General features: G+C 39.4%; 1 protein-coding gene across 2 annotated transcripts; it reads left to right on the top strand.

Moving 5' to 3' along the window:
- The first annotated feature begins 377 nt into the window (after positions 1 to 377).
- On the top strand, positions 378 to 16744 carry LOC122129143 (coagulation factor XI-like). Of its 2 annotated transcripts, none has more exons than XM_042704189.1 (10): positions 378 to 525; positions 3582 to 3738; positions 5330 to 5439; positions 5788 to 5950; positions 7503 to 7609; positions 7789 to 7954; positions 8226 to 8332; positions 13330 to 13489; positions 13750 to 13877; positions 16562 to 16744. In XM_042704189.1, exons 1-10 carry the CDS (start codon positions 465 to 467, stop codon positions 16585 to 16587), a joined length of 1185 nt encoding a protein of 394 aa, XP_042560123.1. In that variant the 5' UTR covers positions 378 to 464; the 3' UTR covers positions 16588 to 16744. The 2 variants fall into 2 exon arrangements, with proteins under 2 accessions (XP_042560123.1, XP_042560124.1); XM_042704190.1 differs by lacking the exon at positions 16562 to 16744 and adding an exon at positions 15659 to 15687.
- Positions 16745 to 17962: the final 1218 nt, after the last annotated feature.

Genomic DNA, 17962 nt, shown 5'->3' with positions numbered 1-17962 from the left:
CACTACGAGATCACTACTATATTAATCCAACTGGGGAGATGCTGAATTTAAAAAAAACTTTAGGAAAGAAAAGGGCGCAGTGTCAAATAATTCAGTTTTTTAAAGATACTGTACATCATGTTGAAAATGGTGTACCAAATGAAATACCATAATCTTCAGCACATTCATTTCTTTGTTGCCCTCTTTTTCTTTAGCAAAATTCGACATGAACATTTTCTTCCTACCCAAACAGCTTTTTTGTTTTGAGTTTGCTGTGCTGTGCTGCACTGTCAATGTCCTCCTAACAAGAAGAACTGAGATGTGTCTGTGGATGGACAGTGGACTCATGGCATGTTTGTGATGTACTCACGATCATCACCCTCTACTCTTTGAACTCAGATTCATTGTGACTATAAAGGGCAACTCTAGCCCAGGGAGAAGTCACAGTGATATGCTTAGTCCGAGCAGTTTCTTTCTGAGCAACGATGAGAGTGTGTATACTGCATTTGTGGCTGATCTCGCTCCTAAGAAGCTCCTTCAGTGAAGGTGGGTTCAGAGGTTTTAGACAATGTTATAGACAATGTTTGTTTATGTAAATATGTAAATGTAAATATTGTTATAGACAGTGTATGTTTATGTAAATATGTAAAGGTAAATATTGTTGAACACAAACTACAAAATAGCTTCACAGTACAGAATGACAGAAGAAAACACTTAACAGATACAGTACTGCTAAAAGTCAATTTAGTCAGACATCAGCTGGTGCAATATTTTAAAACTGGAAGAGAAAAGCTATACATTTGCAATCATGTAAGGTGTAAATATTTGGCTTCCAAAAGTATTCAACCCCCCTAAAAGTAAATACTTTTTTTCACAATTACAAAAGAGTAATTGTATAAAAAATAAAACATTATTTGATTTAAAATATGTATGCTTTAGTATATTTTAAAGTAATATATTTTATTTGTCTGCAAACCATAAAAATAAATAACTGAAATGCAGTATTCGCAGAAGTTTTCAAACCCCTGTGCATTTCAGTTCCAGATTAAGGCTGAATAAAGAAAGAAATTATTGGAAAACGATACAGAGGTGCCACTTATCTGAGCATAACTGGCCTAATCATAAATATAGCCACAAGTGGCGGTCACCAGGGTCCAAGCAGAATGTTCGCAGTGCCCAAGTGGCCAAAGTTTGAATCTGTTTCAGCAGGTGAAAGAAGAACATTGGGATTTTGGAGAAGTTACAAAAGAATTTGAAGGCGAATAGAATTTTTAAGAACTAAGATTTAAGATTTTTTTGTATTTTCTTCGCTGCTCGGACCCTCAAAAGCTGCGATGAAGGGCCCTAGCACCTCACAACCTGTGACATTCTGTCATCAAACATGGCACTCGCATCTGATGTGTGTGCCGAATTTCATGTTTTAGACATTGGAGTGGAATGGAAGCACCATTCTCCTGTTTACACATGCAGATGGGATTATGCTCAGTGCACAAATTATCCTGTGTTGTTTGAAGTTCATCATTTTATGCATCATGCTAAAATACCACATCTCTGTCGGGTTCCGCGTACTGCACAAGACTTCACAAGACTTGCACAAGCCATACTTACACAATACAGGCTAAATTCTGTATGCTTATGATAAATTATAGGTTTGGATGTATGGTTACTTTAAATGTGTATAATAAAGGTCGTGAGGCACAGTTACACAGGTAAATTTAGCTACACGTATCTACACGTGCACAAATCAGATTGGTTTATTTCAGCCTGTTCAGATACCTCTATAATTGATGGGATAATACAAGATTGACTACAGCACCTAAGGCATATAAGAGATTTTAGACAGTTTATTGAATATGTAGAGCACTTTACGTGGTCCCTTATCATGAAGGGAACCACCTACCACATACCAGGGATGGAAATTATTTCTGATACATGTATTTTAAATGTGCCAAATTGGTATTGTGTTTTCAGTGCAGTATTTTCCCATACTATACTAATAATTCTGTCAGTATATTTTGAGAATGAAGGATGGGGAGGGGGGAGCAGGAACCAGCACAGACCCACAGAAGTGCTCTATTGAATGTTATTGGGTGACTAAGCCTATATTGAATACAACACAAAGGTGTTTCTGCTGAAATTAACACTAAACACTAAATTAAGTAAAAACAAATGCTGCATATTACAACCTTCATGGAGTTAAGATTTCTTGAAGACCCGGGCATTAGCTTAAGCTCAGTGTTCCTTAATAAACAAGCAACCAAGTGAATGATCAGGTTTAAAGTGTTACTGGCTTCGCTGCAGAGTGGGTACTAGTATGAGTGGTTAAGGTAGAGATCTCCTGGATATAAAAATCACTTTGTCTAAGCGTCATCAGCCAGGTTGTGAAATAACAGGAAATGAAAGCTGAAAAAAGACAACGTGATTCAAACGCTTCCCTGAGGAAAAGATGACATATCCAACTGTTTTGATGTCCAACTGAAGTCCAAAAGTAGAAGTTACATCACACCACCCAGATGCTTTGTAGAAATGTCTGTCCATCAAACCGAGCATCTGAGGCAGATATTAACTGGTTGAGGGAGGCCACCATAGTCCATCACTCAGAAAAATCTATTTGAATTGGGGTGCAGGAGTAGGACTCCATAATGAATCTATTTGAATTGGGGTGCAGGAGTAGGACTCCATAATGAATCTATTTGAATTGGGGTGCAGGACTCCAAAATGAATCTATTTGAATTGGGGTGCAGGTGTAGGACTCCATAATGAATCTTGGGAGCCATCCATGAAACTGGCCAGGTGGCAAAAAAGCTGTTGTTTTAGAGGATCCACCTTAAAGCATATATGGAGATTGCTTAAGATGTGGGACAGTGTTTGTATGGCCATATGAGATTAGAACAGCGCTTTCTGGCCAGTCCTCAAAGCTCTACATGGGGCGTACATCTAACACTGCCAATGCCTCAAGAAACACCATCCCAGTTGTGAAATATGGCAGTGGTAACATCATGATGTGGGGATATTTCTTGTCATAAATTGTACACTATATCGCAAGACACCCAGTTGCAGTCTGTTGTAAAACTAAGGCTTGGGAGAGTGATTACCTACCAGTAGGACAATTACACAAGTGGCTGAACAATCGTAAAGTGAATATTTTAGAATGGTTCAGTCAAAGCCCTGATCAAAATCATACTGAGAAGTTGTGGCACTAGTCCATGTCCGCCATTCCATCAACTTATATGTTCCATATCAATTCAACCAAGAAGAATAGGGAAACGACTGCAGAACAATGTGCAATGTACTACTGCCTCACTTCAAAAGAATGAAGGCTGATATTGCAGGAAATGCATGAATGCACAAGGGTTGAGTATTTATGCAAGCAGAATGTTTTAGTTTTTAATTGATTTATTTTTGTCGAAAAAATTACTTTTTTAGCCTTTAGAAATAAACTACAGCAAGTGTTCACGATGAAAATACTGACTGGGAAAATCTGTGTAAGTATTTTCTGTAATGCAGAAAATGGGAGATGACTTTCAGGGGGGTTGAATACTTTACTTTATGTTGTCTTGTATCTGTACAATTATGTACATTATGATTATGTCTCTATATAGAATGTAGCCAGGAGCTAAGGCTGAATGTGGACTTCCCTGGCAGTGATGTGCTGCAGATCTACTCCCCTGATGTGCTCCACTGCCAGGGGGCTTGCAGCCAACATCACTCATGCCAGTTCTTCACCTTTGTCAGGCCTGACTGGACCAGAGACGACAGGTGCCCTACAAGCCAGCACACCGCGAACAGTACAGAAACATACACCACACCAACACATATGTACGCACACAAATGCTAACTGCAGTAAAATCATCATTGGAGCCACTTATGATGTCCTTCCAACTCCACAGAATCTCAGTCAGTGGGTGGGTGAAGTTGTGTTTGGGTGTTGGCTCATTAAAACATATATTTTGTCTGGATGTAAAACTAGCCTGACCCAGGGTCGCTACAGACATGATCAGGTTTTAAAATAATGCGTGGCGGCTTGAGAATAGAAGAGTTGAGGTTAACTCCTTGGTGGTTAATGACGGGGACAAAAGGATTGTTTTGGGTAAAAGTGGACACGAGGCACGTACAAAGAGGACTGGCACATGGGGCAAGGTGCGGGATTGGAGATTGCTGGCTGATATTGGTAGTTCCACATAGTGTTGTTCTGACTGCTGCGAGACCTGGTTTTGTATTCTGAGTTTGAGCACACTGTTTACTTTATTGAGTTAACTATTTCCTCTGAAGATGCAATTGAGGAAGCATTTGAAAGGGAGACGCTAAAGTATGTGGAACTGGTAGGGGAATCGAGACAACGAGGTAGAACGCATACATAAAAGCGGTGGAGATAGGTGCTTGTAGGCTTTTGTAGGCTTTGTAGCTAGATCAATTAGATAGATTCCCAGGTCAGCAACTTGAACGTTTACAACTATTACAATTCAAAATAATATTCCCTGTTCATCCTTAATTCGAGGTACAGTCCCCGGTTCTTAACCAATGCACTTTTTGTCAGATTCAGCAAATTGCTCCTTGAAGTCTTCAAGCTGTCTGTTCTGCATGTGCACTTAAACTCAGTTTTGACACTGTAAATGGGCCCTGTAAATGGGAAACAAACATGATCCCATACATTATTCCAGACTTCGGAGTCACATTTTGAATTCTAATGGCTTAAGACACCTTTATAATTGGGTAAGCACACTTAAATCCAATTATTCTTTTACATTTACCCAGTTGACTGCTTCAACATGCCAAATAATAGTGTCTGCAACTGTGAAAACAACACTCTAGGATGCTGGCCTTGGATGTAGAAACAAGTGATAGCCAAAGTTAAAATGGCAGAACACAGACATCGCACTGTGGAGGACTGAATACTTTTACCATGGCAGCAAAACTTTCACCAGAAATCAAATCAAAGTAAATTCATAGGTGTATAGTTAAATTACACTAAAAGAACAATTGAAACTAGTTTAAAATAGTAAACTTGAGTTGATATTAGAAGTGATTTTACAGTCACAGAAGCATTCTTCTATGTATTAAGAACTACTTTACTGAAAGTGTATTCTTTTGAAGTATACTTAACTTAAAACATATTACTTTAAAAACTTGATATTTAAGAATATATTAATAAAATACATACAATTTAATATTCCGTGTACAGTATATTTGCAAACAGTGCACCAATAGCACACTTGACAGTACAAACAGTACATATGAATACACACACACAAATAATCACACATTATATTATATTTATTCAAAGTTTGTAAGATATATATGTGTGAGATGCATTTGTAATGTATCTGTCTTCTGTCCCCGTCTGCCCCAGGCACTTCTACTGTTACCTGAAGCACACAGAATCTGGGGCCCCGTCTCAAGAGACTGAGCTGGATGGGGTGACCTCAGGCTATTCTCTTAAAAACTGCAAAGAGAAGACTGGTATGCTCAGTCTACTTCCTCTTCACTACAGTAACCTCTTTTAAAACTCAAGATTTACCATTTGTCTGTGAGAACACAGAAATGAAAGTGGTGTGTCTACCAGAAAGAGTTCAAATGAGTGTGTGCAAGGACTGAAATGGGTTTAAGTTGATAAGCAGGAACAAATAGAATCTAAATCATCTGCAGTAGTACTAGTTCCAACTAGTATTTCAAAGAAGGATTTTGACTAGTGTGTGACAGGATATAATTGTTAATTCTGACTAAATGAGTACCATGGCAAAGGGTGATTTATTTTACTCACCTCATTCTCCCTTTTCCTCTCTCCTTTTTTGTCTTGTCTTGTGTTAGATACGTGTTTGACATCTGTCTATCAGGATGTGGACTTCTATGGAGCCGACTACCGCACACTGTTCACTGCAGACTATAAGGAGTGCCAGAGAGCCTGTACATCAGATCCAGGCTGTCAGTTCTTCTCCTGGCTGAATGATGACTTCGCCAGACCCCAGTACAAGTACACAACCTGCCTCTGAGAAAATAATGATTTACATTAATTCCTTTCTGCTTTTATCAAAGACAAGACAGAGGGTATGTCACAGAAAAAGTCAACCTTCTTTCACAATACATATCACAATATCAACCAGTCGTTACTTTCCTGCTATAACAGTCTGGGAATGACTGAAATATGACAGAGGATTTTGCTGCAGTGTCTCTCAGCACACAACTCACAGGTGACAGCACAAATATGGCATGATTGGCACAATGCATGGCTCAGACAACATTGATGCCAGATGTCAAACAGAAGGTTTTTTAGTTTAACATGTTTCTCAAGCCAGCCTAACAATTGGGGAAAAGGACAGAATGGCATGACATTTAAATTGGCAGACTTCAATGTGTTAAGTCAAAGTTTTATTTAAAAACATTAAAAATAAAGAAAAAAAATTATAAAAGTAATATACTGTTGCCTAGATATACTAATGTTAGCATGCTAACCAGCTAGCCTCAGTTCAGCCTCTCTCATAATACCACTGTGTAGTTTGAGACATTTGAGAGGCACTGGAGCAAGTAAGCTTGGCTATCCTGTAGTTGTTGGCAAGCGCATTGCCTATCAGTTAAGTGTTTAAACAAGGACCTACGACAGGGGTCTATTTCTATTTCAAAGTAAATGTAACATAGAAGTATCTGTTGCTGGAGATAACAATGGTCTAAGATACCTTTCAAAAATATAAATGTTTTCTTGCTACGTGTAGCCTCCGTCATCTTGGCCAAACTTTTTGGCTACTTCTGAAAAACGGGGGTCTGCTGTCATTGTGCCAGGTTGGCTGGACACTCCAGAGACCCTAATTAGGAGTTCTGTGAGCTTGGCCCTCAGGACAGTGTCCATGGTCGGCCATAAGGGCCCATATGTGCATAGGGCCCGACGTGGCCGCAAGGGGCAACCCACAATCGGCCTTAAAGGTATTTGTCATTGTGTGTCCTCTGCAGCCCTGGATGGGAATTTTATGATTCCCCCCTGGAACACTCTGCTCATAGACACTCTGCTCATAGACACTATAGACACTCTGCTCATAGACACTATAGACACTCTGCTCATAGACACTCTGCTCATAGACACTATAGACACTCTGCTCATAGACACTCTGCTCATAGACACTATAGACACTCTGCTCATAGACACTATAGACACTCTGCTCATAGACACTATAGACACTCTGCTCATAGACACTCTGCTCATAGACACTATAGACACTCTGCTCATAGACACTCTGCTCATAGACACTATAGACACTCTGCTCATAGACACTATAGACACTCTGCTCATAGACACTCTGCTCATAGAAAACCTATAGAGTGCCAATGCAGACATGCTTGCAGTGGTGGTCTCCCCATTTCAGAGACATCAAGAAGAGTCTACAGTAATTAGACTACAAACAGAGAAGACAAAACAGAAGACATGATGAAAGCTAGAAATCAACATTACCCATTAGCTATCTCCTGAAGAAGTTTCTATCTGGATTCGCTTTGTTCATCATTTGATTTTATGAGTATGTCTGCTTTCTCCTCAGATTCAAATGCCACCTGAAGTTCAGCTGGTCAGTTCCAAAACCCCCAGCACTGAAGATCCTGAGTGGGGTTGTGTCAGGCTTCTCCCAAAAACTCTTCCAGATCACCAGTCAGTCAGACAGTCAAACTACACGCAGTTACATGCACTAATGCATGCATATACTGTCTGTCCTAGATAGAACATGCACATCCACACACATTCATGCACAAATGTTAATGCCCTTCAGTGCTGACCGTTTCTTACACACACATTAACCTTGTGGCATGTGCTTCCTCTCCCTCTGGCAGCTAAACAGTGTGAGTCGGAGATCTTCACAAATACAGATTTCCCCGGTCATGACTTTGAGCAGATTCCTGCTGTGTCTGCTGAGCACTGCCAGTTCCTCTGCTCTGTCCATCCAAGATGCACCTACTTCTCTTATACCACCAGCCGATATATCATCGGGGATCAAAAGTAAGCCCACTACCAGCAATGTACTACCCAGCAAAGAGTTAAAATTGGAGATTGCTTCAAGTTCCACAATATATTGTTGTGACTGCTATGAGACCAGACATGGTGTTGTATTCTGAGTGTGAGCGTGTTGTTTACTTTATTGAGTTAACAATTTGAAGATTGAGGAATGGAAGAAGCCAAAATATGCGGAAGTTGTAGCAGAAGCAAGACAATGTAATTTCATAATCACAAGACTAAGTATGAACACAGCATGATTTGATCTCCATGAAAGGCAAAAGATGCTTTGCTTCCTGAAGCATTCAGAAGACGAGAAGCCTATGCAGAGAAAAGAAGAGGTGCATTCTGGGATGCCATCACGCTTCTGTGAACCCTCTAGGGGTGAGTGCTGCTGCTGTACCTCATCTCCCATCTCTACCTTTCTAGTGCCCACACTGAATCATAGAGACACAGGGAACTTACAGTTCATGTATGCTTATGGTATGCCAAAGCAAATATAATGTCCACAGAGTGTTCATCAAAACCAGTGGTGTAGAGAGATAATCACAGACACGGTGTCCCATCAAAACCAGTGGTATAGAGAGATAATCACAGACAAGGTGTCCCATCAAAACCAGTGGTATAGAGAGATAATCACAGACAAGGTGTCCCATTGTACAAAAATCCTCCTGGGAACCAAGGAAAAAAGCGTCATCCAATTTGTTTTGGGAGGAGGGGATTTCCTATCTATTGGGGGTTAAAAAAACATCTTACATTTTTATTTTAGTGTGCCAGTCAGTTTAGGAAAATAAATCCAGATGGGCCGAACAGGACCCCAACACCCAGCAAAGGGGTCTTGTTTTGTCCGGAGGTGATTTATTAACGACTTACTAACCGAGAGTGAGGTCATGCCGGGAAAATATCAAACTGAGGCTTTAACGTATCGACTGAGCGATAGCGAGGTTCATTCATTTTGAAAATGTCGTTAGAGGGCAATACAGATCTGTATTGACCGGTGAGGAGGGCAATACGCAGCTGGCATGACTACGCATTAGCCAATCAGAACGCTTGTACTGTCGTTGCGGTACTGACTGGTGAACTATACATTACCCCGCTTATTATACGGCTACTTGTCAAAACGATAACAGACATTCCTCCAAAATGCCTCTTTTTGATGATTTTGTTGCCTTTTTGTGTCTAAGTTATTTACGCAAACAGAGTTTGTTTTTCGTGTTGTGTAGCAATCTATCACTTGCCGACTTTAAGTTACAATTAATTTCCATTATGCTAAGCGAATAGACTACTTGCAGAAAGATATTAAAGACGTGAATAAGAAGCACAAAATCCGTTGCCAATGGTAGCGGACATACATTTTTTGCAGCAGTCTTTATAAGGAAATATAAGACCTCCAAACTTTGGGTTGATTAAAAACCAACATCACATATTTTAGATTATGATGTTTCTGTGGATAGCAGCAAGGCTTTGAATGTAAGGACCAGCAGATTTGCCAATGTTTCCTCATTCGGTGCTTCTTCTCCTTATACCGCATTTTCCCGACTATAAACCGCACCGTATAAACAGCATTACAGTATTTTATGTAAGATTATAAAAACAAACATGTATGTGTATTGACCACACCCATGTATTAACCGCAATTTATTCAATGTTACATCATCCTGTTCCATAAAACTAAATGCCATGCAGTTGTGATGTGAGCACTACTAGCCATTTAATAGTAGCATGGGATGGGCACCCTCTTCGCACGTACGCACACACACCATGCATTTATTATAGTGCAGTATAGTGCATTTATGGTGCATTTGATACGAATAAAATTGCTCTTCAAATTCATTGCACTTTGATATTTTTAGGGTAGCAGTACTCCAATTTAGTACTCGTGTCAGTACTCATATCCGTACTCGGTATCTGCAAGTACACAAAAACGTAAGAACTCGTATTCGGTCTGAAAAAAGTCATATTGGTGCATCCCTATTAACATTATGAGCCTGTCGGTGATGAAAATAAATAAATGTTTGCCCCATAGAATTACATTGTAATTGATCCCAATTGTTTTTGTTCCTAGGAAAAAATTGGATAGAAAGAGATGGGGAAATAGGGTCCAGGTTAAAAAATAAAGAGTTCTCCTTTAAGAAAAGTGTGCGGTATAAGTTTTTTCATATTAAAATATTAACATCAGGGGCGGACAAGCAAAAGAAACTAGCCAGGGAATTTGCTGTCAAGTATGCCAAATTCAAAATGACACGTGTATTGATCAACAAATCTTTAACATCATCTGTTCCTTGTATTGTTTTGTGTTCAGCTATAAAACTGACTAAGCCCTATAATATTGAAACAGCTGTGTTCCTGCAGATAACATCACCTTTTGAATATCTGTATTATATCAAAGCCACAGTCTATAACACTTTGGGCTATAGGATGTGAAAAATAAAAAACCTAACTGGCCCTCACAAGACCAGCACACTGGGACAATTCCCGAACTTCCCAATGGCCATACCACGCCTGCCTTAATACCTAATAAATACAACCTCACAGTGACACATGCAAATATTCTAGCCCGATGGTGAGAAATATTTACACTTACTAATCCAGTTGATTCTTAGCTGGGTCGAGTTCAAGTATTCAATTCAATTAAATTCAATTCAATTCAATTTTATTTATATAGCGCCATAACAATGTAGGTGAAATTGGTACCAGCCTCACATGGGAGTACCAGACTATGTAGGTAACTTACCCTGTGAGCAGGAGCCGGGTGAATGTGGGTGCAATTGTGTGTAAATTGTGATACCGTCTTTGCGAGGGCCACCAAGACACACTGGTGCTGTCCTTGCAACAGCAACAATATGTTGGTAATCTCACCCGATTGGACAGGCATCAACCATTCAACACAAAGGCAGACCAATTAAGTTGAACACCTAGGGGGCGCCACACAAAGTGTAGTGTCCTCCACGTGGTCAAAATAATGATAATCCACAAATCAGTCTTGTTAAATATATGTCTCATAAAATATATTATACTATCAATTTGGAACTCTGATTAATAATTAAATTAATAACTACAACCAAAGTTACCTTACTAATAGTATAGTTGAAGGTCATTAGAATTCTGAATAGAAGAGGTTGGCAACGTCCATTCTTGTGTAACATTAAATAGACCAGCGTATATAAATCAAAGTATTTATTCACACAATGATAAGAAAATAACACACAATATGTAATCTAGCTAAATGCAACTAACTAATGAATTGAAGGAATAGGTGTATGTGTAATCGAAAGGGAGTGTGTGTGTGAGCTTGTGAGCTCGGGGTTGCGCTGTTAGGAGCGCGCCAGAAAGAATGTGTGTGTGTGTTCCTTTGTCTGATCACCGTAGTTCCGCGTGCATGTGTGTGCACATACGCGAACATACATGTGATGTGAACAAGGACGAGCCTATATGCAGCGCGAAGTTCGAGTATTCTCTTCACGTGTGTGGCTGTGTGAAGGCCAATGTATATGTAATCGTGCGCGATTAAGATGCCATGTTAGAAAAGAGGGAAATGGTTAGTGATGCATGCAAGACCCGATGTGTCTGAGAAGCAATCCTAACGATAACCCAGATGGTGTGGCGAAGCCAACTACCAACTAACAATGAAAATATATAAACAGTTACGTTCAGTAAACAAAACATATGAAACACATGAACAATGGCATGTAAACAGTCTTATGCTTAGCCAGGTTGTGAATAGCTAGGATAGCTAAATGCCCAGTTAATGTCAGAGTTACCAGTCCTTTATGAAAAGAGTCGTGCTGGCGAGTCCGATGTTGAAACGGCAGAAGAGATGATGCCGTCCGTAGCTGGAGAAAGTTGTCCTTGCTGTGATGTCTCTGTTTTACTGCAGTTTAGGTCGGAGGATTTGATCGCTCAGAACGTTGCAGTTTGCCTTCTGTAGAGTTAGCTAGCAGGTCTAATGTTAGCTGCTTTCGCTAAATTTACTTTGTCTCACTGAGCAGTTCGTGACTTAGGCGTGTGTCGGCCGTAAGACGTGAGAACAAAGAGAGTGGTTCCTCACCGGTTGACGGTGTGCTCCAGGCGTTGCTGGAGGTGAGGAGAGGCTGGAGGTGGCTGGAGGTGTGCGCCTGGCTGGAAGGCCGGCGAAAGAGAAGAGGGCGAACATCTGGAAAAGACGTTCCTTTTGTTCAAGCTAAAAGGGGCGTGGTTAACATTGCGTCAGGTTACACTTTATGATAGGTAAAGCTTGACGTAGTTTCCGGGGGAACCCATAGGCAAGTTACGGATTGAAGTCAACCACAATGGACCATTCCAGGTGTACCTACAACAATACAATTGTGTGGCAGAATGGGAAGTATCAAGCTAATTGAGATCCTTTTTTAAATGAACTTTGAATCCAAAACCTTGACAAAATCTCTCCTGCTTTCCTTCATGTCTCTGTTATCAACTTGAGTGCTTGGGGTGGACATATGCGCTTTACAAATTGCAATTCTCGTTTTGAAATACGTTTTCCTGCTTAACCTCGTTTCTCCCGAAAACCAAAACTACAGACCAAGTCATTACCATGTGAATAGAACTGCTAATGAAGGCTTAGGTATTTAGTCTGTCTTGTGCAATGACACCTTTCACTTATTTTAGATCCTTTAAATGATCATTTTGGTTTGCATTGATTTCTGTAAATCATTTGATCACATTTAACATGGTAGGAAGCTTTTAATCAATGGAAAAAAGACATCAGAAGTTTAAAAAAACATTAGTACAACTGCTTTCATCCACTTCACAAATAACAGTAAAGTTTCTCTTCATGCATGATGCAAAGACACACATGACTGCATATTGTCCAAAACACAGCAGTCAGAATACAGACATGTGCAGACAGATGGGAACACATTATCAATACTCAATACGCTGTTTTTTATGAAGCAGTTCATGGTCTACCACATTGATCCCATCCCAGTAGGCCCCACTTTAAAAGGGCAACCTTTCAGAGGGAGCTGAAAACATACTTACATCATGGATGGGGTTTGGTTGTCTTTCACGTTCCATCCTAGTATTTTTTCTGATTTTATTTTCTCACTTATACCCTTATTGTATTTTCTATTTCATTCTTTATTCATCCTATTTATAATCATTCTTTAAGTTCTTTATCCTGATTTTCTAGCATTTTGTGAGTTTATATTCATGTTTCTTGTGGATTTCTTCATCATGTGGAGTTTAATGTTTATATATTAATTATGTGTCTTACTCACTTTTTCTATTGTTTTCCTTTTTCTTTTTCTTATGTATCTTACATTTGTAAACACTTTGAGCTTCACTTGCTGTATGATAGATGCAACACAAAACATCCTGCTAATTAATACTATACTAAGACTATTCTATGAATTGACTTGCAGACTGGGTGTCAGTTCGTTATGAGAACACAGATTTCCCTGGCTTTGACATCCGCTACGTGAAGCTGGATGATCCAGACTCCTGTGAGACTCTATGCACAGCTGACCCACACTGCCAGTTCTATACCTATCTCGATACATCTTTCCCTGTGCCTTCGTCCAGGTCTGTTTCAGTCATATAGAGCTCAGGGTTTCTGTACTACTGGGGAAAAGTTTCTGCAACCAAACAACAAACTGACGAAATCATGGACATACAAACAAAACACAGACATAGAGTAGACACACAAACACAGACATAATTGTACTTAATCACTCCACATCGACTGAGACCTAACCTATAATAAATGTTTATGTTATGAATGTGTATAGGTCTGAGCGCATGTGAATGTGGTTTTATTAGTGTCGTGTGTGTCTGCCCTACAGGGGGCAGTGTTACATGAAGCAGGTCATCACTATGCCTGTGCCACGTAAAGTGGCGTCCCTGAAAGGGGTGGTGTCTGGCTTTACTCTGAGGGGCTGCAGTGATCCTAAACCAGACGAGCCTACAAAAGGTGGGGATAAATATGCACACACACTTATATCTAACCTCATCAATGCTCAACACATACATTTGTACATGTGTATGTGCACACACACTAACAAGGTTTACACTCCCGGGGGTTTTACATCTTACACCTGCCAAAACAAGTGACTTTTATTTAATACAATTAAATTTTATTTTATTTATATAGCGCCATAACAATACAATTGTCTAAAGGCGCTTTACAGAGCCCAGAGCCTGGACCAATAGCCATATTCAAGTATTCACTCTATAAACAACCTCTGTGCACATATGTATTTGGTTGGTATGGTTACCAAAATTGTATCATCTGATCTGTTTGGTTACACACAATCATGACCAGGTGTCTATTTGTATCCACATATGTGTGTCACACTTTTCTGGTCTGATTACACATCTATTATTATTCAATCTCCATCTCTGCCATTTGAGAGCAAAAACAAAAACTGAACAGGCTCACACTTACCGTGCTGCACATAGAAGCAGACTCATACGCAGGCCTTGCCTTTGGGAGATTCTCCCGATCAGTTATCTGGTCATGACTATTTGACTTTACACTTGCCCATGTCTCCAGCATCCATTATGTTGACGATGAAAATTTGTAAATGTTATTTACTTCATCTGTGTGTGGTCAAAGTATTTTGTTTTGGTATTCTTGGACATCACAGCCGCTTTATTGGTTTCGCATAATTTATTTAGGAAGATCCTTGATAGAATTATGAAGTCAATTAAGGCATATTTTTAAAATCTCTGGCAACATCTTGGAAATAGTATCATGGCTGGATATTCAATTTCACTGTTCTAACTCTCCAATGGGCTAGTTTGAGTTAACCCATTATGAAGGGAAAACTGGTCAAACTTTCATAGTAGTGAGGAGGTCATTCCTTCTATTTCTATTTAATTAGTCAAGTCATTTCAGTGTGATTGTGTTAATTAGTCATGTCATTTCAGTGTGATTGTGTTAATTAGTCATGTCATTTCAGTGTGATTGTGTTAATTAGTCATGTCATTTCAGTGTGATTGTGTTAATTAGTCATGTCATTTCAGTGTGATTGTGTTAATTAGTCAAGTCATTTCAGTGTGATTGTGTTAATTAGTCATGTCATTTCAGTGTGATTGTGTTAATTAGTCATGTCATTTCAGTGTGATTGTGTTAATTAGTCAAGTCATTTCAGTGTGATTGTGTTAATTAGTCATGTCATTTCAGTGTGATTGTGTTAATTAGTCAAGTCATTTCAGTGTGATTGTGTTAATTAGTCATGTCATTTCAGTGTGATTGTGTTAATTAGTCATGTCATTTCAGTGTGATTGTGTTAATTAGTCAAGTCATTTCAGTGTGATTGTGTTAATTAGTCATGTCATTTCAGTGTGATTGTGTTAATTAGTCAAGTAATTTCAGTGTGATTGTGTTAATTAGTCATGTAATTTCAGTGTGATTGTGTTAATTAGTCATGTCATTTCAGTGTGATTGTGTTAATTAGTCAAGTCATTTCAGTGTGATTGTGTTAATTAGTAATTTCAGTGTGATTGTGTTATGCAGGTTCTACAGCTGTCCATTTTTACAGTTATGTCTTGTTATTTACTTTCTGTACATTTCACTGGACATAACAACCAGTATGGAGATAAAGTATGGCTAATGTCAAAGCACAACATGAAGGCACAGCCCTTGGGCTAAATTATATAGCTATCAAAGTACAACAAACATTTAACATTAACAAATACATTTAAAACTGTATAAACCAATAACAAATAACAAATCTTTATTATTTTAAGGTCCTGCAATGTGAATAGTGAACATGGCAGACAGCAAAGAACTCCACTGTGTGGAGTGGAGTTTCATCCAAGTCCAATGTTTTCATATACTGGGACAACTACAGTCCTCTGACAAAGTATTATTCATTTGTTCATTAACGTTTTGTTTCAGGCTCTGCTTTTAAAGTCATGTGTCGTGCCATGCTGTGTCTTTGCATACAGACACACATCACATACCTACATTAATATAGATGGACATACATACAGACACACATCACATACCCACATTAATATAGATGGAGATACAGTGTCTATACATACAGACACACATCACATACCCACATTATATATAGATGGAGATACAGTGTCTATACATACAGACACACATCACATACCCACATTAATGGGACATACAGTGTCTATACATACAGACACACATCACATACCCACATTAATGGGACATACAGTGTGCACACTCTCTCTCTCTTTGCTCTTTGCACTTTCCAAACACACACACACACACACACACACACACACACAAGCACAAGATCACTATCTTGCACTACCCATCCTCACAAGCACAAGAACATTATATATTTTTTTGCACTCTCCACACCAGCAGCACAAGATCACTTTTCACTTTTCTCCTAGCACCGACACTGTCAAAATCATTGCACATTGTACAATAGGGTCAGACCCTTTCCTGCATCTGGAAACACTCTGTGTGAATATGTTCTCCCTATGTGTATGTATATGTGATTTATGTATGTATGTCGGTGAGGTGTATAAGTGTATATGTGTATTTGTGTATGTGTATAAGCTACTGGATGACCTAAATTTCCCTTGGGATTAATAAAGTATCCATCCATCCATCTATCTATCTGACCTCTGACCCCTGACCCCTGGTTTTGGTTTGTGAGGCAGGTATGACGCCTGAAAGCCCGGTGTAGTCCATCTCCTGGTGGCTCCTAGAGGCCCTCACCAGTTCCTGGACCTGTACAGACTACTGCTTGAGATTACTGCTGAGGGAACATGTGGATAGTTGTGGTCTGCTTATAAAGGCTGGTAGTTGAGGTGTTAAATAAATAAATAAATAAATAGCCTCCATACCTTGTATCTCTTTTTTTCTGTGTTCCTGGAGCATAGAAGAGCTGACGTCAGTAAAAGCAGATCAAAGAAGGCCATCCTGCCCTCCTCTCTGTCCTGCTGCAGTCTTTTCTCTCAAACACACCAACCATTTTATGAGTCACGTTTCGAATACCACAGACCTAAAGAGTGTTTTTGTCTAATTGTAAAATGAAATTACATACTTAAAATGTGTGCATGCCAGTGTTTTGGGATGAGGTCCCCACATTTCTGTTCTGTAGTAGAAACATTATCAGCGTTTGTGTTATCATTCTTATGACCACCAAAGCAGCACATATAGTGTTTGTCAAAGGTTTAATTTTTTTTAGTTGATGATATCCTGTACTTAGACTTCACCAATCCATATGAAACTTAGCCCCCAGGGCTGATACAGAATATAAGGTTTGTGTCCATAAGTGGGCGTGTCCCTTCATACTAGTGCCCCCTGAAGTGGCAAATATAGCCTGGTGGGCCGAGTTTCACACGGCTAGATTTGCTCACAATTGTTTTTTTCTCAACAAAATGGTCACCAACGGCCAATCAAAATTCAGCAGTCAATGCCTGTGATGTAAAGGTTCAAACTTAATGCAATTCTGCTTGGACCCTGATTGCAGCTATATATAAACGTATTATTATGATAGTGTACCCCTATGCTGCTATATATAAACGTATTATTATGATAGTGTACCCCTATGCAGCTATATATAAACGTATTATTATGATAGTGTACCCCTATGCTGCTATATATAAACGTATTACTATGATAGTGTACCCCTATGCTGCTATATATAAACTTATTATTATGATAGTGTACCCCTATGCTGCTATATATAAACTTATTATTATGATAGTGTACCCCTATGCTGCTATATATAAACGTATTATTATGATAGTGTACCCTGATTGCAGCTATATATAAACGTATTATTATGCTAGTGGACCCTGATTGCTGCTATATATATTTTCCATGGCCTATGTATACTGTTGTGTGTCTTTTCCGTGTTTTACAGACAGCCCAGCATAATTGCTGTTCTATTCGTATTGGGTGCCCGATCAGAGCCGGCCCCTTAAAAAGGGCTTGGTGACGTGACGTCACCCGGGAGATCGTTCTGGAAGAGAGTTGTCGTGGCGGCCACCAGGATTGCCGCATGATCTAGGAGCCTCGCCTAGGCCGTGAGACATTCTACCAGTCTCGGAGTG

This window comes from Clupea harengus, unplaced genomic scaffold, assembly GCF_900700415.2.
Source record: "Clupea harengus unplaced genomic scaffold, Ch_v2.0.2, whole genome shotgun sequence".
In the NCBI taxonomy this organism is placed as follows: domain Eukaryota; kingdom Metazoa; phylum Chordata; class Actinopteri; order Clupeiformes; family Clupeidae; genus Clupea; species Clupea harengus.
This window is presented reverse-complemented; position numbering and strand designations above follow the sequence as displayed.

What these genes read in the sequence shown, in the direction of transcription:
- LOC122129143 (XM_042704189.1), top strand. Translation starts at nt 465, where the DNA reads ATGAGAGTGTGTATACTGCATTTGTGGCTGATCTCGCTCCTAAGAAGC. An exon ending in AAGAAGCTCCTTCAGTGAAG is followed by an intron (nt 526 to 3,581) that starts GTGGGTTCAGAG and finishes GTCTCTATATAG; the next exon opens with AATGTAGCCAGGAGCTAAGG. An exon ending in CTTCTGTGAACCCTCTAGGG is followed by an intron (nt 8,333 to 13,329) that starts GTGAGTGCTGCT and finishes ATTGACTTGCAG; the next exon opens with ACTGGGTGTCAGTTCGTTAT.